Source organism: Larimichthys crocea, chromosome X, assembly GCF_000972845.2.
Source record: "Larimichthys crocea isolate SSNF chromosome X, L_crocea_2.0, whole genome shotgun sequence".
NCBI lineage: Eukaryota > Metazoa > Chordata > Actinopteri > Sciaenidae > Larimichthys > Larimichthys crocea.
This window is the reverse complement of record NC_040020.1, coordinates 22,030,372-22,058,305: the sequence shown is the minus strand read 5'-3', so window position 1 is coordinate 22,058,305 and position 27,934 is coordinate 22,030,372. Positions and strand designations below refer to the sequence as shown.

General features: G+C 40.8%; 1 protein-coding gene across 5 annotated transcripts in view; it reads right to left on the bottom strand.

Annotated features, from left to right (window-relative positions):
- Positions 1–27,934, bottom strand: part of mgat4c (mgat4 family member C) — a 97,737-nt gene that overhangs the window by 16,531 nt on the left and 53,272 nt on the right. For 4 of the 5 annotated variants that reach the window (XM_019262374.2, XM_019262373.2, XM_019262375.2 and 1 more), the window contains one exon: positions 27,435–27,518. Coding sequence is in view for 1 of the 5 variants with exons in the window: in XM_019262372.2 (XP_019117917.1) it covers positions 22,512–22,605 (94 nt within the window). In the remaining 4 variants the exon portion in view is untranslated. Of the gene's footprint in view, positions 1–22,511; positions 22,787–27,434; positions 27,519–27,934 lie in introns of those variants that run through there. The other variant, XM_019262372.2, reaches the window with a different exon arrangement.

The window sequence follows — 27,934 nt, the reverse complement described above, 5'->3', positions numbered from 1 at the left end:
TTAGTCAAAAATCATTGGCTTCATTAGGAAAATGCATCCTAAAACTGATTTGACATTGTACTAATCCAATGATATACGTAAAAATCAATATCTGAAAAACAGTGCTATCAGGTGGCAAATCTCATGACGCTGTGGGCTCATACATTTTCTGTGGTTTATTATCACTGAAATTACTTCTATTTAAACTTTGGGCTTGCAGCTGTGACTGTCCTATGACTTAAAGTGCCCTTAACCTGTGAGCCCTGTTTGCACATAGGACTGGTATCACCTGCAGCACCACTGGGATTTATCATTATTGCAGATGAATGTCTATGTTTTTTATAATGTGTGACTCAGCTACGTCCATGACTATGTGGCACTGAAGTAAAGATTCAACCACAAGACCAAGTCGAAGTCACTTAATACTAGTCCCATCTAATGCTTCAGGGTCAGATATGCTTGGAACGTTTAAAGCGGAAATATTAATGTACATTTGTTGTATGGATATAAATTATTAGTTGAGAACCTGTTACAATAGTGTCCAATTAATTGAATGAATGAGTTAAGGTGAAAAGGAAGTGTGGCTTCATTTCTCAAACAAATATAAAGTAATGGTAAAAGACCAGAAATATGCTGATCTTTCTATGCAACATTGGCTGAAATTCCAGGAAAGCCATGTTTTTGACTCTCTATGCATGAGTGTCATTGCTCACTACAACATGTATGCATGTGTGCACCAAGGGTAAATATTCCATGTAAATATTCCATCCATAACATCAGTATATATAATTAACGTTAGAGTAAAATGGTTGTGCTGACTGTTAGAACCTGCATCCTACTTTTTTTTACACACTTTACAAAATTGATCAAGAATCAGTAAACAAATCAATACAGAACTGGACTGATAAAAATAATCAATAATGTCATTGGCATCAATAAAATCTTCAATCAATACCCATCCCTAATTGAGTGCAATTTTTTCTCTAGTTTCCTCGAGCTAAACCTCACTGTATGGTGCCTTCCCAGCACCAACACTAGCAACAAAATTAGTGGGTGAAATAAGTTTAGTCACGAGGTGCTGTTGACTAAAGCAAGCTAAAAAGAGAGTGGATATTAAAATCATATTCAACAGGTGGCTTCTGAAATTCAACTTTAAACTGAAAGGAAACATCCTTTAAGGTTTTAAGGTTGCAGAATCAGCACACAAATACTTCATTCAACTATAACATCATGCTTGAATGATAAGAAAATAACATTTCAACTAAATTGCACATCTTTATTAACATGTTGGTGATATATTAACATAATTATCATCGTGGTCAATAACTGTTAACTGCATCTGCATGGATTCTGGAGTTTAACGTTCAAAAGAAAGCGAAATAAATCAGGCTGTATTACTTAGTTTGTGTTTACAATTCACATCAAGAAATCCGTAATCATTTGTTTTTGTACTTCAAAAGCAATCTTTGTAATCCTAGAGATCACACAGTCCTTCCTACCAAATGCAGTAGACTGAGCAACAAGCAGAAATTGAGATGTATAGCACGGTACCTCAACGGAGAAGCTCATGTTTCCTGCCGGCCTCACCAGCCTTGAAAAGTGGAGTTCGTCTGGAGGCAGCTCTCTACTGAGACATTGACAACCTATCCCAGTGCTAGACTGATGGGAGAATATCCTATACCACTGCATCCTCGGAAGTCTCCCAAGTCTCCAGCATGAATATTTGATGAGACATGTGTGGGATGGCCAATCACTAAAAGACATTTATCTCCAATACCCCTGACTGGGCAGCACCCGCTGAGCCTCTCCTTTGGTAATCAAAAACAAACCTTTCATGGATGAAACGGCCCTTTCAAGAGAATCATTGATACCACTGTAATGTGTGTATGGAAGATTAGCTTGGCTACATGCTGAGAATGCATTAGGATTCAAAATCTGATGCAAACATGACACACATTTATATTTACCACTAAACTACCACCAAGAAAATTATAAAGTGTGGCCAATATATTATTATTTATTCTTGCCTGCACATGGTCTATATTAATTAGCTATTCTGGGACTTAAGTCTGTACTTATTCAACCTTAACGACCCTGTTTGTGCCACAGCAACATTACAGAGTGTTCAGCAAATTTCCGCGGTCATTGCTCAGACCTTGAGTTTTCCATCATCAGCCTATTATTTTATAACCTTGGTAATGCAAAACACTGTGGCATTTGTGATGACAGAAATGAGCTCCTAGGTCCTCATAAAATCCCTACTCTAATTCTGTACCCTTTTTAATGATGCTGCAATTGAGCAATTCCTTCACTGGAGTTCAACAATTATGCTTTCTTTCTTTCCTTCACTTCTATCTTTAAGAGTTACTGTTATTAATCAACAACTCTATCAACCCCCTAGGTGTATTACGGTCATTTGGTGCTATGGGGCAAAAAAAAAAGGTCCTTTTAATTGCACCTCTTACATTAATCTCCTCTTGTAAAGTTGTTCAATGGCCAGCAGTAAAGGACAGGAGTTTTACTGGGCCACAAGCAAGCGTCCTACGTGATGCAAAACGATGCTGATTCTCTGATTCGATTAGTGGTTTCATAACAACACAAAAGCTTTCAGTCAGTGTCTATACAGCTATTTTCTGTCACTTGTACTTTGAAACTGTGGTGGCGGTTTATTGCCATAATCAGATAGAACTAAATGAGGCACCAAACCAACTGTAACACAATTACACTTTAATTAATGAGTGTTTTACTGTTCAGTGACATTTATGCTCAGAGCTAAAGACTAACAATGTCTCCACAAAGATGACATCGGCTAATTTTGCAGGTTTCATTACTCCTTTTTGTCCTCCAGAAAATCAATTTGAATCAGGTTGTCTAACAGTAAAGAAGGGGTCTAACAGTCCACTATGCATATACATATTACATATATACATACATATACATATCTACTATGTATGCATGTATTTACTTTTTTTGAAAAAAACTCTACTACTGTTTTTTCTTTTTCTTAGGATAGATCGTTCATTAACCCCGCTGAGGTTAATGAATAATCTGTCTGTGCTGCAGCTCAGTCAAATTGTGTCTCTTGTTTTTGGATGTGTAGCCAAAGGGATTCTTTCTTTTGAATAGCTCTTGTCTGCAATTACTCTTTAGGTGGATCTGCTGCTGTCAGTTTGAGATGCTGACAAAGGATGCCCTTTGCCTTTGAAGTACTTTATCTTGCCTCAGGTAAAAGAGTCCATAACTTGGCAAAAAGGAAAACTTTTTGTTTGGTTCCCAGCCTCAGGCAGGCTTTTAACCAAGTGGTCTCCTCTGATGTTGAAATATACACATCACACATTCAAAGTAGTTTGTCAGAAAATAAAAAGTAGCGGAAGAAGAAGAAGAAGAAGAAAAAGAAGAAGAAGAGAGGGAATCGTGTCTACTCATTTCATGAAAGTGCAACTGGACCGCTCTATTAAGTGAAATGCTGCACATTTCCTCCTACCTTTTGAAATAGCAAATCAGAACCCAGTAAAAGCTTGTCCATGTGCATTATTAATGGCCACTAGAGTGAAAGAGGTAGACAAGAGTATATGTCTTGCATCCAAATCTTCACGACAACATGGGCAAGAAAAACACACACATAATGTTCATCATTTTGAATCGGAATATGTTTAAATACTTATACTTTGCATCTTTTAATAATAAATATTACTTAAAAGCCTGTTAGTAATAACACTAATTTACAGCGTTAAGGCTTTAACACATTAACTACAATATCTTCACTGAAGGTGAGAGTCGTATTTTCACATTCTCCAAATGTATTCAGCAGACGCAGTCGTTCTTTTTCACCTCTAGAGCAGAGGCTCATGTGTTTATTATTCAGCGTAAGTCGGCACACCAGCCCGGCTCCACCTTTGGCTCATTTCCGAACAATTTTCAAGCTTCCTGTAAAATGAATATGCATTGCCTTTGCAGTGAATCCATTTGCAAGACAGAATGATAATGAAGAGAAAGTGCTTTCAAAAAACCCAATTAATCTCATGTAAAACGGCTGCTCAATGCTTCTAATGAGATGCCATTTTAATAAGCGGGTATGTTGTACAACAAAGCCATTTGGTAAACATCATTGTTTATTTGTTTGATGACATGCAGGAAATGGAATGGATTGGATTTTGTGAGAAATACGAAAAAAGACTTCAGTGTTTCATGTAAAGAAAAAGTGCCTTCTGACTTACTGTAACACGTGAATGTGCATTTTGTTTTCAGGAGTTTATACCAAGCTTCATTAACACCAAACAGCTGCTTATTGGAAATAACCTTGAGCTGTGAGCGATCTAAAGTGTATGCAATGAACATTATGATAACCCAAGAAAATCAAGTTTGTCTCCATAGGAGGAAGCTGCGCTGAAATTGACACAAATTTAGATGGAAAATATTTATGGGAGCCTCATAAACAGAAGCTCCGTGCAGGCACAACCTAATTTCTTTTTTATTGCACCATGAAATCCACCTTTCAGAGGCTGCTGCTTGGACAAGTTGAAAGAAGAAATGCGGTCGGACTCCGATCCAGGCGGTGTCAAAGCTCAGTGAAAACTTGTGAGAGATGGATCAAATTCGAGAGGTAATCGTGGCTTGTAAACAATGCTGCTTTCAGAAGAAAACAAATCTACTTGTTATCGACTCAAAGCCTGCTGACTGCATCTCTGCCCGGTTGAATGTGTTTACTTATTCATCAAGGTGGAGGGCTGGCTACTTTCTGAAACTCCGGGTCTCTGCAGTTATCCTTTTTCCTGCTGTCGGACAAGAGGGGCAGACCCGATTAAAGATGCATGGTGACCAGTGAGTTGAGCTTAAAAATCTCCAAGCTTTGCGCAGCCCATGTCAAATATTCATGACTCCGACTCTGTGTGCGTGCATGTGTGTGTGTGTGTATGTGTGCAATCTTTGGCACATGGAGTTAATGTACAGAAGCCTTTTCCGCTCATGCACGATCTGTGTGTGCAATCTGTGTTTGGCAGTGTAGGTGCTGTATCTTCATCTGTCATGCAGAAAGAAAAGGGAGAATGAGTGGGTGGCGGGTTTCGAAGGCCATCGGATGTTTTCACGTTATCTTTAGCGTGAAGGTTCCTCCACAGAAAAGAAAAAGTGATATCTCATTCAGTGTTACTGGGTGGTTAGGTACCCCATGTTGGGTTGTCTGACCTGTACTCTCTGCAGATTGCTTGGTATTCAGGGTGACACCTGCAGAGTGAAAGGTAATGAGAGTGTACTGGGCAAACTGTGAATTGAAATAGAAATAGATGGAGACCAAAAGGGCCTCTGAGTATTCATGAGTACTCATGACCACTGATGTCTCTGGGTTGATCTAAAAGTAAGCAAAATGGGTTTGTGGTCAGATTGAATCTGGGATGAGCTGGTAACACAGCCCTGTTTCTGCTTTATAACAGCCAGTCCTGAGATCCTAACAGTACTTTTCTTATACTGACAGCACCCAGCTGTTCAAGTACAAAAGCTCCAGTGTGATAGTTATGACTACTTTAACCTTGATACCTTGTTTTCTACACATCGAATACACAGTGGAAACAGACAAGACAGCTTTTAAGTTTTTGGAGGGCAACTTTGATGGAGCTAGGCTAGCAGTTTCCCTTTGCTTCTAGTCTTTGTGTTCTGCTAGCTTTTCCAACTATTCTGCAAGACTGCTCTAAAAGTCCAAAAGTCGCAAGATAGCCTCGCATATTTTCAAGCGTCCTGTCAAGTTAGATTTCATTTAGTGAAAATATGTTCTAACTATGCTTAGCTGACTCTCTAACCAGCTTCATCATTAGCTATTTTTAATATTCAGGCGCCTACTTTATCATCAGTATGAATCTAATCTACCTGTAATTTCATCATTTTAAATGAAGGCTGTTCTATAGACTGTGAAAATTAAATATCTCAAATAGAGAACACTGACACAGCTTCTGACTCTGACAAGTTTCATAAGGTACATAATGCAACTTAGAATCTTTTCCTAAATGTACCTAGTTTTTTATGCCTGAACCTAAGGAAGTAGTTTCACCACACAAGCTTTAATCTGAAAGTCTAACTGGACATTGCATATTTATTCTTGCTAGCAATATGCAGGAAAGATGCTAAAGGGATATCCACAGCATCATATTTTGAAACATAGGGGCAATATCTAAGAGAAGGTATTTAGAAAGTGTTGAAAAATTCTTTGAGTTAATAATATTTCTATAACACAGTAAAGAAATGTAAGTGCCCTTGTCTCCATATTTTGGAAATCTGATATATATTTTTAATACTGAATCATTCATCTATTCTGTCATAGAAATGGTGATTCATTCTTGGCCCTTTGCCATCATTGTGATATATTTACATTTGGTTTTAATGGAGTCAAAGCTTTCCAGTCCAGCTAATAAGCCATCAAAGAGAATCTAAAAATACCCAGTAAGCTTCTTTTCTCTGCTCCATTCATGACTCAAAAGGAAATATGACAAATGGCAGTCAAATCTCACTGTAACAGCTTTAAGTAGCTTCTACACTGACACTATACTTCAACCCACTGTCAAATCACTGTACTCACTCCCTTGATCTCCCAACTTCACTCTTTTTGGCCACCAGAAGAAAAATGGGCAGTTATCTTTCATGGCCTAACACTGTGGTTCATACTATATATAAATATTATTTAAAAAACAACTAAAATAATATTTAAATAATAATCATTAAAACTTTATATATGTATCCTGTATAATATACAAGATTTGTTTTTAAATGTGCAGTGATGCTAAAAGAGTTAGGCGTGTCATTGAGCGTCCTTTCACATTTTCTCCCCCTACTGTGGTGCCATGGTGCTCATTTTCTCACCTTGTTTTATTCTCGGCTCAGAACGGAGATGCATGGGCGATTATTGCCTTGTGTTCAGGAAGAGTGACAATGGGCGCTGAGCCATAGCCTGCTTGGTCTCTCGTTTGTGTCTCACTGGCTGTGAAATACTCCCGAAATGAATGGTGTGAGAGACAGCGCGGTTCAGTCCATGATGGATGCTGTCATCGCTCACGGAAGGCTCCAGTACATTTTAGATAAGATTTATAACATCCCAGCCAAAAGATGCAAACAGCTTAAGCTTGCACACAATATCAAGAGCATAACAATATATGGCTAATGATCATAACAGTGTACTAAGCATTATCCTTTGCAGTTTCAACTGACCTGCCAGAGCTGAAATGAGGCTTTACCTTAGTTTTGAAAAAGCCATTTTCATTATTATGCCCCACTTATCAAACTGGGACAGAGTATCTCTCTCACACTGTACGGTCACCACTCCTGTGAAATCATAAAGCAGAAAATCACCATCCATCTGACATTTTTCGCTGGGGAAATAGTGGCGATAACTCCTGACTGAGTTGGCATTTGGAAGTTGGACGTTTGCGCCTCAGGGACAGGACAGGAGTTGTGGGTTGAGAGTTGAGAGGGAGCAGAGAAGAGACGTTTTTTTTTCCCTTGTGGAGAGGATCCGCTTTATCAGTCACAGCTGCTGTGTGGCTGGCCCTGGTGGGCACAGACGTTCGGTGAAACCCCAACATTTCACTCTACAGACTGCGCGGCAGGGAGTCTCTCAAAATAGAAGACAATAATATGCATGGTGAGCTCTTCAAGGAGGAAATGTAACACACCATATGGGAGCCGGAGCATGCAAAATATTGAAACATTGCTTTAGACACAGTTGTCTGATGCTGCTGATAGCTTTCATTCCAGACTCTGACAGCCATGAAAGCAAGGATTTCTTTGAATAAATAAATTCAGGGTGTATACATACAGCTCTGTGAAGGGTGGGACTAGATGACATAAAATGATGTGTCTCTCAGATCCTTCCATTATTTAAAATAGAGCTCAAATCCTTCCCAACAATACAGATAGAAAGCTCTGGATATTCACAGCCTCAAAATGAATACAGCAATATTTTTATAGCTGGTAATTTTAAGTGAAAAATAGCTTGAAATCAACAACACAAAGAGGCAGCAGCAGGACAATGTTGAGTAAATCAGTGAGCACATTCAATTGCAGACCTGACTGTTTGACATACTTATCTCAGCATGCTTGATTGTTTTACCTGTAATCAGTGGTAATTAAATGGAAATACAGTACATCACTGTTATCTTTACAATAATACAATGCAATGTAGTGACTGAGAATGTGATTCATTGGCCAATAAAATGTAACGTGAACAAGGGTTATAAATGTCCTGATTCAAGTAATCATTATATACTACTGCACCTCATCAATGATATCTTATTGTCAGTAACTGATGTTCTTTGTCCATTTCTTTGTCCCACTCCAAAGGGTTTTAAAGATATACCTGAAGGGTCTTAACGCTTTGGGGTCCGAGCAATCGCCACAGATTGCAAAAGCAATTAATAGGGCCAATGATAGGAACCTAGAGTGTTAACCTTTACCTTAGGAAAAGCAGGAAGAAACATTTATTACTGAATATTCTCGACTGAAAAGTTATGATGGGTCACAAGTCATGAAGGTTAGGAATCACAACTGACTTGAACCACAGAATGTTTCTGTGGATATGTGATACTAATTTACATAGGCATTTCGGTGGCCATTGTGTGGTTTATCCTTTCTATGTAAAAACATAGTGCTCAACATGGTGGATTATGTTTAAGTGGAGCCACACATGTTGCAGATACAAAGGACTCATTCTATAGGTGATTTGAAAACAAGCGTAAATATCATATTTGATGCTAACATATTCTCCTGAATGTTACACACTGGACCTCAAACTAGCTGTATACCATTTCTTTCAATCCAACCTTTGTGCTATTAATAGTCACAATCCGATAAATGTCATTCCACACTTAAGTAACTGAATTATTTAGTCATGTCCCCCTTGACATCTGATATAATTTATTCTCTCTCTATTTTGTGCACCCTCCCCCTTCATACGTTAAATTAGATTAACGTCTGAGCTTTGGGTAGGACATTGATCCACTTAACCCTGTCCCTTTATTACACAGCCCCCTTCCCCCTCAAATCTCTCCTTCCAGTAAATTATTATGGACCAAAGCTTGTCTTTGATGTGATTGAGGTTTGTCTCCACAGGAGAAATTAGCCAACATTCATCAGAACCTCACACAGGCAGAAAAACAAGATGAGTGTTTTCCTTGGTGATATGTAGAAATTATGGTCTTGTCAACAGAAAGGCAGACTGTTCAATTAGAGGCTGGGCTCCCTCCTGAAGTCAGGCAGCACAGCAATGATCCAATCAAGAGGAGAGCTGGCTGGTTAATATAGCTCGTCACGTTTGAGCTCCCTTATCTCTGGGTAATGTCGCTCAACGCCAAAGGGGCATCGCAGCCAACTCATTCCAATTGATTTAGAGCACCGGGAACCCGCCCCCCTTTAGGAACGGAAATACCAACCTCGATGAAGTACTCGATGGCAGAGAGGTGGCTTTTATCCAGCCCACATGCTTTGAACTGCCGGCATCGCTTTGAGACACTAACTGCTGACATTTAACAAAGACAACAATGTGACCTCCGGGGCTCCATTCGAAGCATAAAGGTCAAAAGCTGGACTTGGGCGCCCACAGGCTGGGAGAGAACCATATGAACTGTGAGAGGTATTTGTTAAATGTTGACGCTAGTTATGCAATTAAAGCATTTGTTCCTCCCACCACCACGGTGCTGTAGACACACAGGCAGCAGAGGGAAAGCCAGTGATAAAGAGGCACTCTTTAGATAAAAGGTGAAAATGTAAAAAGCTCATAAATCATGACGCATTTGCTGAGACGCCTTGTCAACCACCCATTCTGGAGTTCAAACTACAATTATCATGCTTTTACACAAACCTGGTGACATTTACATTCTATCTTTTTATAACATGTTTACAAAGAGGCCATTTCACTGCTGAAAAACAAAGCTCTGGGACCCCTGAAATGAAGCCGTGACTCTGTCAGCCATGAATAAACCATGCAGCGCTATCATGATGAAGGACCCGGCATCTCCCACTCATGGATACACAGGGTCTGATGCTCTGTCTGTTGAGCCAGTGTCCCAGCATTGACTGCTGGTTGTAATTCTCTCAAGAGATTGGAGCTGACAATCTTCAGCTTGCCAGACACAAAATCCTGTTTATCTGTCAAGGCGAGCGGCTGTAGCCCACCATTCTCTCTCAGCTCTGCCTGTAAGCTCTCCGGGCAGACAAAGTCTTAGACAACATGAAGACAGAAAGACAGGCCTGATAGCAAAACTGGCTGTGCCATCAACACTCCTGACACCGAGAGGTTTGGTCAGTTGTGGCTTATCCAGTACTGTAGAGGCTCTAGTCAGAAAACTAGATTTGACTTTCATGTTCAAGTGCTTGAGGTTAACTCAAATCTTCTTTGTCTGTAATAATTTGAGGTACTCCAAACTTGTCAAACTACATTCCAAGAAAGTTTTGGGTGTCTTCTCACTATTTTTCTAAATAAGTTTCAGCAGTTGACAGTTGATTTCACATTACCTTAACTGACCACTGGAAGGGTATGTGCAACATTTAAAGGCATTAAAGAATCAAGAATGTTGACAAGAAGTCTTGAGATTACTTCAGAGATCAGTGTTACTGGTGAAGTGGCTTACACACAGCTTGTCTGTGTAAGAGGGACTGAAGACAGAGGGATTACAGAGCATAAAACATGGCCGAAGAGAACAAATGTGTAACTTGAAGAGAGATGGCAGCTGTGGCGGACTTGTGAGCCAAGGTGCCAGTGGAGAGTGAGAGGGGAGTGTTGATGGGCTTGCTGGGTGGAAAGGAGTGATGTGAGGGTAAGGTCGGGCAGATGGTGGCCAATAATGAGGGTGTAGAGGTGTAGGGAGGAGGGGAGTCATGCTTTTTTCAGGCAAAGGCAGCAAAGGCTCAGTACTGACTTCAGGAGCAGAGAGACTGTGAGAAAAAAAAAGGTGTAGGAGGTAGAGGGAAAAACCAAAGAATAGGCGCTGGGTGAGCCCAGTACCTCTCTGCAACCTTTAACAGGAACACCTATCATCCCATGATGTCTGTGCTCGGTTGCACCGACCAGTCACCAAGTGTGAGAAATATTTCAGCATTAACTCTCTTAAAATTCTTCAGCTCCTTTGGGTAGACTCACTCCTGGAATTTTTCTCAAATGTCTTGACCTTGCCTTCATTAGTGGGTTGACATTAATGCATAATTAATAAGAAACAAATGAGTCTATGCTAATAAAGCGGCTGGGAAAGTCTGACAAGGAGAGTGCAGATTTTTGTGGTCTGGCTCGGGAGGGCAACAACAACAACATCTTCTTCCCTGCCCGCATACACATCAGATAATTCAGGGGAAATACAGCTGAATTGTGCTATCTGGAACAGCAGGGCTAGGAGTAAGAACAGCAGATAGAGATAACAATGAGAGGAACACTAACAGGGCAGAGGAAATGGATGGAGGTGGTTGTAACGTTCTTCTGTAAAAATAATAAAAATACAGTCCTCTGAAGCGCAGCTTGCTACACCACTATGGTCTAATCACTGCATATCTAAAGCCCCTTAGCAAGCCAGCCTAAAAATGTGAGCGCAAGGAAAAAGGAAGTCAGAAAATCAAATAAAGTAATGAAAGGATGTGTCCTAATCCGGCTTAGATGTCATAATTTGTGTTGACAGAAAAATGTGTGCCTTAGCAGTTTTACATTAACATTCTGATAGGATTTCTTATTGGTGTCGACGCTCTGTGCTAATTCTCCCCCACCTCCCTGCAAAAAAACATCATAAGTTCTTCCTTTTTTTTTCACACACATTGTGATTAGCCTCCATATTTGTGAAAAGAGAAATTTGTGCTTTATTAAGTCCCCTCCTCCCACCCTTTCTGCCTCATTTGGTCGCAATGACAGTTGACAAGCCCCGCTGATTTTTTCATTAACAGCTCATACCATCACCAAAGCGTTGGTGTTACACAGGAAATGAGCGCTCATATCAATATTCCGGATGACATCTCACACACAATGCATCTCAAGTAGACACTGACTCTGCCACGTGGTCCCTAGAGGTGAGCTATTGATCAGCCCACATTATCATTATCGATCTACAAGCCGAATCGGTAGTGTCGGGAATCAAAATCAACCACTACTTAGCTTTGTCTCTTTATATAGAAAATCCGAGTTCCCATACTTGCAAGAGATGGTGTGAGCTGCCGAAGTCCATCACGGTTCAACATTTTAATCATCTGGGGCGTTTCATCTCTCCTGTGATCTCACTCTATAATCATTGTATCACAACATAAAATGTAATTATGAGACTCATCAGTGCCACTCGCTTTTCCTTCAGGTTAGTGTAAAGGAAAGTTAACAGTATTGTTGATCTTCATTTATGACACAGCATCTGATATACAGGCAAGCTCCTGGGGTTTTCGAGTCAATACCAGTATCAGTTTAAAACCTTTCATTAAGGTAGGTATAACACTTCAGTGGCTACCTTATTTTCTCCTTTATCTTGGAGGCTGGAAGGAGGAAATAAAGCACAAGTGAAAGCCTAGGCTCCATACGGGATAAAATCTATTCTCTATTATTGCACTGCCGTTGCTTGAGGGCCGTCAAGCTAAAGGTAATGGCATTGCCTGTGATAAATTTATGGCTGTGCTGCTCCATGTTCCACGAGGGATATAACGGGCTGGGAATTGTCCAGATTGTTGAAGTCACAACTAAAATGACAAATGACCCACCAGTGACAAATCAACATCATTTACAATGTCATTCAAATGACTAAGCGTGCTCTAATGGCAGTCAACGCATTATATATTTACACAATGGTGCATGAATAGACGGGCTGTATTGTGAGCTGTCAAACCAGAATGATGGCAAGGAAGAGCAAACATGGTGGTGAAGAGTTGATTTGGGAGACTCGATGCAAGTTGCCTTGGATTGCAACAGGATGGCACTTGGCGGGCAGTGAAACAGCTGGGTCACAAACCTTGCTAGAGAGTCCATGCGGACCATCTGAGGACCTTGGTTTGCATCCTGTTTATTACACCAGCTTTCAACGGATTGGACACCCTGGCTTTTCCTTACTCGGCCGAATCTGTTTTCATCCATTTGTTCTCTCATTCTCACCAGCCCAGACTGATTCGTGAGACTGTTCCATGCCAATTAATCAATACTTGTGGGTGAAGCAAGTTGGCAGTGTTTCAGCGGAGCTAAGCTAATAGGGCACTAAAAAGGCTCCACATTTCCATCTTTTATAGGGCATAAGACCGTCTATTAAAACAGGACATGGCTCCTCCAGGACCTAACTTTTGTCATCACATACTAAATAATAATTGGTTTACCAAAGGTTAATTGCTCAATAGATACTAGGCCATTGGAATTTAATTGTGCTGTTAAATGCTTCAGTTGTAGCCCATGCTTTTGTAATAGCTCATTTGACTTGGAATGAATGGAAACTGTTTAGATCCCAGATGACTACTAAAAGTTGCTAACTGCTGTTCAGATTTGACATAGTGTGAATCAGCGGTTGATTCTCTAAATAATAATTTGAGTTTCTTAAGCTGAACAGTCTCAAAGCACTATCTTTCATTTATTAATTAAGCATTACCACGATTTTGTTTTTCTACCCCTCCAGCTTTCTCGTCTCGTCTTAGCATTGGTAGATATACACAAGTCAGCAAGATCAGCTGCACGTGGGAGCCGTCTCTCCCTCAGCAGATAATGGGAACATTAAAATGCCAATCTGGGATTTTGTGAGTACATCAGTTATGCATATTAATTCTTATATCCCTCAACACTATGGGTTGTATGGTAGATAGAAAATCTGCTCTGCAATCTTTCAATTTTCAATCCAAAGTCATTTAATACAAATTTAACAGAGCAATATTTCTCCAATGTTTGCGAACAAGATAAAAATAAGTCATCTAACCGTGAGCTTAATAAAAGATAAAAACTTCCTCCTTTCAGTGCCCTTGATTCATGCATCAACAGGTCACTAATTCACTTTGAAAATGAAAAATATTCTCTTTTCCGTTTGTGGTAGATTAAGTAGTAGGTGTTTAACATTGAACTGTGCATACCAAGAGATAAAACAGGTAAGAAAGATACAGATACACATTTAAGAGTATTTGCCATTTGAAAAATATGTTTTCAACTGCTGGTGTAGTGCCAAGGGAACAATTTCAAGGCACATCCTGTCAAGAACACAACCTAATGGAGGCTTTATAAATTATGAGGACAACATCCATTCCTGGTATCAGCTCATTTCAAAGTGAAGGCTGGCGCGGCAGAGCTGCATCAAATGAACCTGGAGCAGACGTCTCATTGCTGTTTATCAAACATCCCCTGGCAGGTCTGCTGGAATAGCAGACTTTCAAGTCAACTAAAACGTAATTACTTTGTTTATATACTTCCCCTGCCCTGCCTCCAAGGGCAGATGTGACCCAATTATGACAACTGAGTGATAACTGACTCGCTGTTAATACCTGCCGTGCAATATCAGCCTAAATACACGATGTAACTCATTTTAACTGATGAATTATGAATTTAAACATTGATTGTTTTGTGGTCAACTGTGGGGCAGAAGAACTCAAAAACAGATGAACAACAACAAGTTCAAGTTTTTAATGATTCCTTATATCCACAAATCACACTGGAGCCTTTTTCTGCCCACCTCATGAATATAAATCCAAATGAACCTGGAGCAGACTCACTACTTTTAGTTATGTTTACTACTTTTACCTACCCCTGAAAAACAATCTGTGAGTTCAGCTGCTAGCTAATATTTTTAATTGCTTATATTTCTGGCTGCTGTTTGGTGCTGAGCAAGTTGCATACAGCTGGTTTTACAAAGTTTTTTAGCGTCTTGCTGCTAAATTACTGGGTTCTTGAGAGCACTGAAGCTGGATAACACAGTAAATGTGTCGTACAACCAAAACAATGGGCTAAAAAAGGCTATAAAGCTCATAAGTGGGACAGAGAGGGTGGTTTTAGAGATTTAGAGATTTTAGTCATTTGATAAAATGTGAATGTCACTTAGCTCCTTGACAAGCCACAAAAAGTTAGCACACACTTCAGCAGTCACTTCTTACACATTAAGGCTGTGAATGATCAGACTGGAGTGGCACCTGGCATATCCTCTGAATGCAACTTGCCACCAGCACTGATACTAATGTTCTTTATGTTGCTGATGTATTCTGCTCTAAGTGAGATGTGTCATGCTTTTCCTTTGTTCTCTACACTGTACTGCTCATGATAACAGCAATACAGTCTGACATAAGACTGATAACATGGATTCTTCATTTTGCTACATACCTCTTTGCATTACTCTAAAGGTTTTCCCCTAGAGAAACCTCCACCAGGCTCACACTGAAGCCAAGTATTCTGTCTACATACCCTCTAACATGTTGTCGAGGCAAAACAGCCCCCCTGAGGCCACGCACATGATTGGAGCTGGTGAAATTAGATTAACCGTCAGCTTCCTGCTGTGTTTGTTGTGAGAGATCCTGCTGCCAAACGTTTGACAAGAATGTCACACAGAAAACCTCCGCCACTCTGACAAAGCTGCCAACCCTGGCATCTGACCCCTCAGCGCGTCCGAGCAGCTACAAGTGCTTTCCATCTCCTGTGACTGCTCAACCTGTCAATCTGCCTATTCAAAGGTTTCCCCTTTCCCCAGGAAAAGCTCATTTTCCCTTCCCCTTGGCCCAGTCAGTAAGTGTCACTTCAGTTTAGATTTCACTGCCTCCCTGCAGCCTTGCACTAAAGCTCCCGTGGAGGGATTTCTGTCTGCTGTTGTGGACCTGCTGTCCAATTAAAACTGTAGGGGACAGGGGATTAAAAAACAACTTTCCACAGAGTACCTGGGCCTATGCCTCTGTCCTACATCAACACACAGCAGTAAAACTGGCTTCACATTGAGCCTTTTTAAATGTGTACTTAAACCAAACAAGCTGGAAAACACTCAGAAAATAACAAACTAACATTAAGCAGCAAAGATATATCCCTGATCACTCGTGTTAACAGAATTTCATAGCGTGTTGATTGGATAGATTTTTTTTTCTTTATTTGAAATGCTCAATACCCACATGTCCTCTGGTGAGCTGCCTGTTTATGAGAATTCCGTTAGGCCTGTGGTCTGCCAACATCACGGAAGGGTTGAATCTTAATACACCCTGATGCTTGTCTAGCTTCCAATCTGCTACAGATTGCCAGCCTGTCTGTGAGAGTAATGAGAAACTGGTTCTGCCACAGAGATTTCCTCAAAGACCGCTGGATTAGGAATTCACAGGAGCCGCTGGCCCTACAAGACGGCAAGCCCCTTTTTTCTTCAAATCAATTCTAATTTTGCTCTCCATGTCGATATCCTGCTCATTGCTCTCTTTCAGTCAGGTTTACTCGCTGTTTCCCATCATGCAGTCTTTTAGCTCTTACTTTGGTTAACTTGAAGACAACCTCGGCGGTTATCAGGAGGTGACGTGTGAATATGTTAAGCAAGAGTGTCCTTTGTACAAACCTATTCAGCAAACATCCTCTCAAATAAGTGGTAATCTCATTAGCTTTAGCCAGAAGCATGTGGTTGTACATTCCTTGACAATTAAAAAGTTCTTGAACAATGTCCCTCAAGGCTTCTGTATACCTGCCACTCTGTCTTGCTGATTTTTTTCTTGGGCCTTCGCATCAGTTGTCAGGTTACCAATGTCAGTGAGTGAGTGAGAGCGCGTTATTGCAGTAGAGAAACTGCCTGAGGCAACATATTAAAACAGGGTCACAGGCTATCTTTCCCCGGGGCTCCCTGTCAATTTCTGGTTTTGATGTAACAAGTATGTTTAAGGTGAGAAGGTGAAATGTATGCCAAGAACCTGCTCACCAGAACTAGAAATTATTGTTACATTGTGAGTGTATCAAGAAATAAACTGCACATACTGGAACTGATGTTGGAAAAAATAGATGGACTGATGAAATGAAACCGTTCTCCAACAAGTTCTGCAAACGGGAACTTGAGTAATGAAGACAAGTATAGTTCAAAATCAGAACAAATCATTGTAAGTTGTACTTCTCAGTTTGTTTCACATTACAGTCCATCATTCATTGTAAATGAAAGTGAAGAGGAAGATAAACAGATGCAGAAATACTGTAGCTACCTGCATGTAAACACACATAATAACAACAAAAACCCTGCTTAGAACTTCAGGGTGTCAAAGGAAACTTGACTTTCAACCGCTCTTAATATTGTACCTTGTCCTCTGGCTAGCACTTACTTCCCCAGTTACAGAAATCATCACTTGGTGTACCATGGTTGCAGGATGAAAGGATGTGGGACACTTTTGCGAGTGACATTGGTGCAAAAAGAGCTGTCCATAGTAGCCCTGAAAAGTGCAGATGTGCCTGCTATCAAATGGCGGAATGTAGCTATCAGCCCCATAATCACAAAATTGTCCTCAACACAGGCAGCCAATGCTTTTTTGTCATTTCCTGTAGGTTATGAGTAGCCGAGTAGAAAATTACCTGGCACGGGATCATTGTTACGTACCGGCTTCTGTATCACCTCTGCCCGATTATTTTGTTTACCAAAGCCCATTTCTGGGTTTCATCAAATTTCCTGGATGGTAGCTTTTATCACAATAGCACTAATCACTCCTACTTCCTCATGCTACGGTAATGCAGAGACATGACACGACAGGTGGAAAATGTCAAAATGGATGTGACTTATAATTTGAGGCAAAACAGGTAGCAGAGGGACTGCTAATGAATGTAGTGTTGCAAATTATCCTGTATGGGAAAAAAACAGCATCATGAAGTTGTATTCACTTATTAGTAATATCACATCCTTGACCTTTTGTGGTTTGTCGAGCAGCTTCAAAGCAAAATAACCACACATAAAACATCCCACATAGAGCTGGAAAGATATTATCTAGAGGGCTTTCACAAATTTTCAAACAGACCCAGGCAAAGACAAGACTGTCTGCACCCAGCAGGTGAGAAAACCAGTAACCTTTGTCAAAGGACGAGATTTCCCTCGACAAGAGAAGCATGTCCACATGCTCAGTCCCAAATGCTTTGTCTCAGGAATACCTAATGCACTGCTTTGCTGGAGAGAGGCCAGATAATAAAGCTCAGTCAGGATCAGTGAAGACGGTCTCCACTGACTCTACCCTCATTGTTGGATGCCTCACTCCCTGGGAGTCGCTGTACGTTATCAGTGATCATCAAAGGCACTGTCAGGAAAGTGTGGAACTGGGGCTTCCACAGGCTGTCCAAGACACTAGACACATCCAAATGAGACAGGCTTATTAATTCTTCAAAAGCCACACGGCTTCCTTTTCCCCAAGACTCATTTTGGTACATTTAAGGAAGATAAAAGCTCAGCCAGGGAGCTCTCCCGCCTCTTTCCGCTGTCTCTCTTTTTCTTTCTCACACATACATCATACATAATACAGGCACATGCATTCAGTTGATCTCAAGAAGATATTACTTCTTGCTTAAAAAAAACTGTCATGTCTCAAAGTCTTTTGTAGGAATGGAAATAAGGACATTTCAGGGACAAAAATGCAGAGTTAAAAGTACACACAGTGAAACCTGTCGTAACTGCTTTCTGCACATAGGCACTATGCGTCTTTTTCACGGCTGAGTGTTCTATCTTTTTCCTGCTGTCAGTGTCCAAACAGGTGAGTCAGACAGCTTTCAGTAATGTGTTTATGATATAAACATATGTCATGAGGACCGGTGCTGGATAAGAAAGAAAAAGTTTAAAAGAAACTGTTGTTGAGGTTCCTCTGATATAGTCACTATTCAGCTACAAAACTGACATGAGAAGGAGACAGAGTCATTAATTCGGCAGAATGAAGCAACCAATTTCTCCCCGAATAATGTAGGAAGCGCTTCACTAAAAGAAAGTGGAATCTCAGACAATGAGGGCTGTTTTAATGGGAGCAAACAGAGGAGGACAAAGCCTTGAAATTCATTACAACTTTTTTTTTTTTTTTTGCATTTTCTCTCTATTGCTGCACATTGGATTATATGTGGGACATCAAAAGCTTTAATTATCTTAATTACTCCTACATTTGCAAGCAGGGACGGTCCTTGAAACCAAAAGAAAATGCAAGTGTTTCTGTGGCAAAACTAGTCGTTAAAATGCACATAATTTGAATGTTATATGAGAACCTTAATTGGTGAATTCATGGTTATCAAGGGGCCTCCTTCATTATAATTCAAGAGGCTCCTTAGTAGTGGCCATATTTTCACATAATGAATGTTTCCTCCCTCAATGCAAAAACCCTCAATGCAAAAATATGTTTTTTGTTTACATGTGACAAGATGAATATGAGAAAACTCTTTACTCTTCACTCTCTTCACTCGTGACATTGATAGAGTGGTGCACAATGCTTAACCTATCATGGATAAAGTGAAATCTACTCCAAATTCCACTATACTAACTGGGATTTCATATTTTCATATGTGTGGAAAAGGGCTCAGGAAAATGGCTCATACCATTTTCTGGTCATATAATTGAGAATTTTTCTTTGAAGGAAAAATGGTTCACACATACTGCTTTCACTTAATTCCCGCACATAGCAAGTGGGCATGAAAGTACTCATGGCTCCTGCCGTGCTGGTATTGTTTAAATAATATCTTAATACCAGAAAAGAAACCAGCGTCTCTAATTGATGTGACTGGGAGCTGTTTGTGCAACTGTGACCGAACCCAGTGGTGATGTCACGGTGTACTGACACACCCTCGAGTGCAGCAAGATAAGAATGAAAACCCAAAGAAAGCTGTCCATAATTTCATTTTTACTATGAGTACAGTTGTATATTATTTGCATGCATTTACATTGAAATTAATGCAAATGTAGCCAACGCTAAAAGGTTTATGAACAAGGGACAGCCTTAGTGAGTGGCATGCCCTCTTGTCTCTGGAGTGAATTGGATAATGTGGTGGGGCTCACCCTGAGGTGCAGGGCATCTCACTACAGGGCCAGATGACACTTGTGCAGGTCGACTCTTTTGGGCACAAAGCCCAGTTGACTTGTTCAGCAGAGCTAAGCCAGCAGTGACTGCCAGGGGGCTTAGAGGTTAGCGTAAGCCGCTCTGGGCCACTGCAGCCCACTGACTCCGAACAGCAGGGTTGGCTGTGGGCTGCAGGACCCCTCTGCTAGGTAAAGCGCTCAACAAAAACACATCCATGGCGCAAACATGGCAAGGACAGGAGAAAAAACAAACAAAATCCATGAGGATTATGGTTGCTTCAGCATCGAAAGCAGGGTGGTATTCATGAGCACCTAATGTAAATGTAAACAAATGTTACAGTTTGTCTATATTTATGAGATCTGTTTTCCAAGAAGGCACTATTATTATCATTATTACAGCAAGACTGTGTGAGCTGCTTAGTAGACGTATTTGTTATGCTCAGGCACTTAATTAACTGACATCCTATGACCACTGTAGCAGAGACGCAGCCAATATGCATTTTCATATCTACGCAGTGACTGGAAAAAATACATTATGAAATCTAGACCAAACACATGTTTGCCGACATATTAATGAAGCCCCAGTCGCCAAGAGAGACAGCGCAGCTGAACTGATACATCTCTTTAGCCCCGAGCATGCTAACAGCAGTGTCAATTTCTTGACTGTGTCCCTCAAGGCTGCTGGCACAGAAGATACTTCAGTTTGAGGAGCGGGGAGTGTGTGTATGTGTGTGTGTGTGTGCGTGTGTGGGGGGGGGGGGGGGGTAGGGGGGGTTAGAGGATGGAGGGCTCCTCCCTCAACGCCGCCTCTCCGCAAGAAAAGATAATTGTCTCCTCCTTACCCAGAGAGATGGGTGTATTTCCATGACCTATACTAGGTACTTGTCCCCTCTCTTGCACAGCCTGAGATGTCACAGTGGTTTGCCATAATTACTTTTGCTGATGGAGGTGAGAGAGGACATTTGCATCAGATGAGGCACCCAGTTGTTGGGTCTCCCCGCTCGCCATACGCAGCTTTTAATGTCACTGTAATCTCTAAAGGTTAGCATTGCCAGCACCACTGTATATCTCCGCAACTAGCTGAATCAGTGCTTTGGAAATAGGTTTGACATTGAGTTCGAGTAGACGCCAGAACACACATACGCGGTCACAAAAATATGCACACACACACACAAACATAAAGGAGACGTGTGCTGGAGGAGATATGCTGTGCATCTTCACACATCTTTTTGTTATACGCTAAAACTTGGGATGAGATTGGCAAGGTCAGGTTGTGATTTCTTAACACATTTCCTTTTTAACACTTAACCCATCTCTTTTCAAACTCTTTGGGCTGTAGAGATAAACATATAGAGTGACTACTCCTTCCACCTTTTTTTGTCTGGAGACGTTTTCACCTTCACCTTGTATCTGATGTATGCTGCTGTAATTTGCCTAAAGATTTTTGTGACTCTGCATGTCAACTAAACACAATTTTAATATTTATTTTTAAACATTTATGGATCCTAAATGAACAAAATATGTAAAATTAACTCAAAATCATTACAAAGTAGAATTTGACAACTAACTGGCACCAAAAAATCAGCTACCACGTCCACAAACACACCCACCACTACAATTAAAAGGTAACTCATCGGATTCAGTTGCTAGCAGTTGCAATTAGTGTTGCTGTCTGCAGTGAAATAGACAGGATGACAGCACCTTTGGATGGGGTGGCGGGTGCATCATCTCAATTATGTTTTCTATTAACATAATGAAATCAACGTCCGTCCACATATGTGTATGTGTCCCGGTGATTTAAGGACACCACTGGCAAATGGCATTCATTTTGGCCAGTCCATGACTCGGACTACCACTTCAGATCAAGCTGTCCTTCCCAATCAACCTCCTCCAGGTTTCTCTGTAATTATCCATAACACAGTGAGATGAGATGTGCTGGCTGATGGCTGACTGATCCATAACCAGGCTCAGCAGCATAGTCTAAGAGAGAGAGAGGCCCAGTAAGAAGCCACCACTGAACTGGGCTTCTTGCTGTTGAACTCCCAAGTAATATGTGTGTTGTTGCACTTACTTGATGTTTGACTGTTAGTAGTAAGTTGTTGCCTCGCTAGTTTTCAGAACCAACATAATCAGAACAAAGAGATGTGCACAGCTGTCCATATTTATGACAGTGGTTTTGCACTCTGGGCGCCGCTAAAGCCCAAAAATACGTATGGAGTACTAGTGAGACACGATCAAAGACCCTCACCAGTATTTTATTGTAGATTTGAGTGATAAATAATCTCCATACACAGCATATAAATGCAGAATCTGAAGGTGAGGGACCAAGATCTTGGCACTGGAAGTGTGTCTGTCTGCAGTCTGAGTAAAATTGACCAATCATGTTTGAGTGGCCGTTAGTTGAAAGCAGGTAAACAAGTAAAAGAAACGTAACACACTGGTCACAATACAATCTTGAAACCCATTAGCCCCGCAGATAGACACAAAACATAACTCTGCTGGTTTGGCTGATTCCAAAATGACACATTCACAAGTGCACAGTGAACCAATTTGTTCAACCATCATGCTAGTACCAAAGGTAAACAACAAAACAAAGAAACTACTTACAAAACTGTGAAGGCTGCAATTTAGTTACGTCCTTGGACCCTCTTAACAGTTGTACACTGATGCTGCCGCTGTGTTCAGTCAAGAAAACCTGCATCTCTCTGTCTTTGTACCATCCGATTTATTCCTCCCAATCTCCCACTCGGAGAAAAAGATTGTGCCTTCCCAGTCTCTAAATCCCATACCTCCCAGAGCATCCGCGTCTGTTCATCACACTTTCTCCATTCTCTTCTTGTTTTTTTGTTTCTGGGATTCTGGTGACATTTTCAAAGTGCCAGATCCTTGCCTTGAGACATTGTGCATGTGCCCACACCTCTCCGCCCCCCAAAAAAACACACACACACACACACGTACACATGGTGCATAGAGCAGATACACACACTCCTTGCCTAGAGCCAGGGCCCTCTGTGCTCGTCTACCTCAGAGAAGCTGGAGCTTGGCATAGAGAGGAGGCTCTGGTGGATTCTGTGCTCCGCCTGCCAATGCTGCTCTTTTGATCTGCAGCCAGCTGATGACAGATCTACATTAAGCTCATAGTCTTCTCTCTTTCGCTTCTGCTTCTCCTCTCCTCCTCCCTGACACCGGGGCAAAGTGTTACTGTAAGTCCACGAGCACTGGTGAGAATCGACATCCCGTGGGGTCGGCACTGAGTCTCCTCTCACACCAAAATGAGTGAAATATAGAATGCTGAGTGGGTTTCCAGCTTGCAGAAAAATACCATGTGGGTGTAAGCCAAAGATAGTGCCATATCAACAATCCAGGGGAAAGCTTTGCAAATCTTTGATGTGTAAGTTTCGAAGGAAAAATCCAGCCTTTAAGATGTTCACACTTGAGATATTGTTACATTTGCATGTAATGTAGTGAAGTAGAGGTGCAATTAGTTTTTTTTCTGCCCACTTGCCTTCAACTTTTTCTCTTCTAGCTGAGAAAAAGTGAGGTATGAAAGTGAAACTGTGGACAGTGTGAGATTTTCAAACATTCAACAAGCGACTGAGGCTACAATTGAAAGTGGTCTAGACAGAAGCCCCTACTTTCTGGTTCTGAGTGACAACAAAAAACAGATGCTTGGGATTAATGAGTCAGACTAGCAGACAGCAGACAATTTCATAAACTCTCTTAGCTTTTCCAAGCATAAGAAAACAGGCTATTACATGTTTTAGAGGGGATTTTCTTTTAAGTGAACTTGTTAAGATTTGGAGGCAATTTTGGTGTGTGTGATTTGGTCTATAGACAGAGCTGCCAAACCACAGAGCATATTGTAACTGAGCTAGGTATCCCCCGGTAGAGTTTAAAATGAATTAGAAAATGAAAAGCTTTACAAACACAAAGAGATTATGACGGCTTTCTTCTTGTTCTGTGACAGAATTTTGGAAATAAAATAAAATCCAAATGCCTCGCCAATTCAAGATGCATAAAAAGCTAAGAGGTAACACAATTTCAGATGATGAAAAAAATTGTGCACTATAGCAGAGAGTGAGAGCAATTACATAGGATGCATGGCTAACAGCTGCTGATGAACAAGGAGTGACGTGCAGTGATGGAGCCTCACCGGTAGAGAAAACACAGCCAGCTGTTATTTCTAAAGGGGATCATCTGCTTATTACTGCCATATCCAGAAGGAATAGCTCTCCTTTGCGTTACGTAGCATGGCAGGCGGCTTTAAGCGAGGTGTGACTTTGTGCTCATAGTTGTCTTTTCATTTTTATGTTGGAGAGGAGTGAAAAACCAGAGATAGTGTTTGTTTGGAGCTCACCATATTGTTTGTCATTACTGTTCTGAGCTGTCCTTTGATTTAGCGGGGCAATGCTTTTATATGGTTTGTAAATTGGTCGTCAGCCTGTCACATTACCATTCAAATGGTCACTATAAAGCTCCTGCGATGAGGTCATCGCCTGCCTCAGTAGAGGAGAAAACACTATTATTTTGCACTCTTAAAGATCATTTACTGAATTTTTGTGGGTTGCTAAGATCACAATAGCACGCACACACACACACACACACACACACACACATGCGCGCGCTTTGTGATTTTGTATCTTTATGTGTAACCCATTTAAATGGAGCACATTACCTCTCCAGGACCAAAGGTGGAAAGAGGATACATCAGGATACATGAGATTTGCTGAAAATGGGACAGAGCGAATAGAGTGCAAACACAAGAGTCAAAATGCACGTGGGCCGAAGAGGGAGTGCAGACGATGGCAGCTACACACCGACTGTGAATAGTACCTCATACCTCACACACATAACTCTGTCTTTAGTGGCTGTGCGGTTCTCACAATTTGGCATATATTATCACCGCGTCCGTCGTGAAATATCCTACAAATGTCAGCTCCAATGAATGCTTGCCTTTCTCTCAAGCCTTCTGTGACTGCGGTGCTTCACAATTCAACAGTCATGCTTATTTCGGAAAATGTCAGGGCAAAGTGTGTGTGTGGAAATGACTAATTTGGCTCCCATCAACTGCTTCCGCTGAAATGGTTTACTGTGGCTTTGTATCGGTCTCACTGTGGATTAAGAAGTGATTTGTTTCTTAATCTGTTTTGGCAAATTTGGGTCAGTTTTACCAAAACTCTCCATGTTCATTTAAAAGATGTAACTCAGTTGATCTTCAGTGTGTTCCCTTTCCTACAGGAATCATTTGCAGGATTTTTTTTTTTTTTTTTTGGACAAACACATTTCCTGCTCTCATACAGTAGCCCGCACTGCATGTAACGTTTTTTTTCAAACTCAGATCCTCTAAGCTTCCCTGATTTGAAATCTAAGCACAAAGCCGTGCTCTAAACCACGCGGTCCTGTAGAAGAAACAGCTGTTTGCATGAATCTTTAATGCACGCCCACATTGGCATGCCATTGAAGCAGATGAGGATGTGGTGGATCACCTCAATCCCTGATTTAAGCTGTTTTCAAGTCCCAGCCATTTCAGAATGTCAAACGTTTCATTCACTGGAGTGCACCACTTAAAGATGTTATAGGTTAGAAAAACAAAAACAGCTACAGCACTTTCGCCAAGTTGTGATACATGGGGGGATAAAAAAAAATAGTCCAGGAACTGCTTTGCAAAAAGGAGAAACAGTATTTGGCCACTTCTGCTCCCTTTAAATAAGAAAAATACTTTACAAAACTGAGCATTTTGTTATAGACACTAAGGAAGTTATGATATACTGATATTGATGAAAACAAATGAAATAAAAATGTTATTATTATTAAATAATAAATAATAAATTTATATTAATAATAAAAATATGTATAATATAAAATATAATAAATAATAATTGTGTTTCACACATTTTTTTTGTTCAGTCATGGTTATGGACCCTTTCTCTCCACATCCCTACACTGTGATTCTGAGTGTAATTACTTTGCCTAAAGGAAGAAATGAAAGAAATAAATGCAAAGAAATGTATGGAATAATCAAACTGGGTTTCAATGTTTTAATGTTCTTTACACCAAACCAAACATCTTACAGAAAAATTCCATTGGGCACAGATGCCGTATGTCTGCAGTGGCCACTGGAACTAATCGTGGAAGCGTCCCAGAAACGTCTCTCTGCTCAGCTCCGCGCCTGTTCTATTTTTGACGGATGCCGCTAGCAGTTGCGTCAATTTGCACAGACCAGCTGACACACAAACGGCGCAGAGAATCCGCTCGATTTTCAAAATAAAATCAAAAAACAGCCAAAAGAGAAACAACTTAGCTACGCGGCATATTTACAGATGACAGATGCACAGAAACAAATGAAAAATGACCAAATCTAAGCAACTTAACAAAGTCTGATCTACATTTCTGAAGCACTCGTGGTAGGGTTTAAAGATGTGGCCTGTGGGGAACTGCCGTTAAATGCGTAACAAAAATTCTCCTACAATGTTCTTTGAATCAAGAATTTGGATATGAGACTTTTGTAAAGCAATAACATGATATGTTCTTCACATGATTCTATTTAAATGTTATACAAGATAATATTGAAACGCTGCCATCATTTATTTAGCTTCCAGTGTTTGACCAAGGTGGCATTATCTTGCCCTTACCAACATATGAACATCAATGTGATATTGTTGAGTTTATAACTGCAGTAACAGAAGTAGCTGTAGATCTTCCAATAAGGTGATCAACTGACTTCATCTGTGCAACTAATAATCAGAGACGTTAAAAAAAAAGTTGGAGACACACAACCCACACACACATTCTGCTATTGTTTTGTCAGTGTGTTTTGTAGTCTTAATTTAGAAGGGTCCTCTGGGTTTTGCATCTCACCTAAAGTATTTTCTTTTCTTCTCACCTTCTTCCGGCACTTTTATATTTGTCTGCAAAAAGCACTTTGGTGAAATAAGCTAAAAAGTAAACACAATAAGCTGGATATTCTGCCCTGCACAGAAGAGCAATGTGCCTGTCAATATAGCTGCGGGTTTACAATTGTTGTGCTTGGCGACTGCTGTCCGTATCACACAAGTGTGAAAAGCAATAACACCACCAAAGTGCAACTGTTGGCGGTCAATATTTTCTCTCACTGATAAACCCTCTGGGCAGGAGCGTTCCTTCGTCTAGCCAACACAAACACAGCTTTGCAGTTTCAATCTGTCACAGTGTGTGAATATCGAGCCAGAAAGAAAAATAAATAAATAAAAATGTACACCCTTGTCTTGCCACTCGGCATTCTTGGTTTCACAGAGGAATCATCCAAATATGAAGTTTAAGGATTGCCTGAGATGAAGTCACACTCCTCGTCAATGTCAAGAGGCATTATAAAACAACTCCACTGCGCTCTTCATGGCTGTTGTGCTGCAACTTTGTTTCGGTTTACCTTTTTCTAATGTCACTTCTCTGCATGAGACCGTTTCAGAGAAAAAGCTATCTGAAGTAGCTACAGTGAACAAGACACGCTTGCATAACCCAACACAAAACAAAAAGAGAGAGAAGAAGGATTACCTTGTAAAAGTCAGATGTGTTTGTGGGAGAAAGTCTGCAGGTTGACCTGGATCGGATACATGAACACGTCTGCCTCAGCTGTATCTGGGAAACAAAGAGAGGTTATTTCACAGCTGTGAGGCTTTTCAGTCATGATCAAACGTTACCAGCATTCAGCCATGTGCGCACATCAATGTATCGAACTGTGAGTGATCCGCATAGCTCATATTGATGCGAGAGCGCGTGGGAAACACGAGAATTGCAAAGTTTGTACACATACTGTGCAAAGTTATAGCGCCCACCCTCATGCTCACCCACGGATATGCACAATCTCACAAACTCACAGTCAACAACAAGCCTCCAATTCCCAAAGCAGCTGTAGACTCAGCAGACTCTGCTACCCAGTGGCTTACTTTTGAAGATGAATCTCCAGAGCTCCCTAAGGAAAACAGGACTTTGCCAGGGATGTCCAGGAACGTTAACTGTCGCCGTCTCTCTCTCTGTGCTCAGACACTGACGCG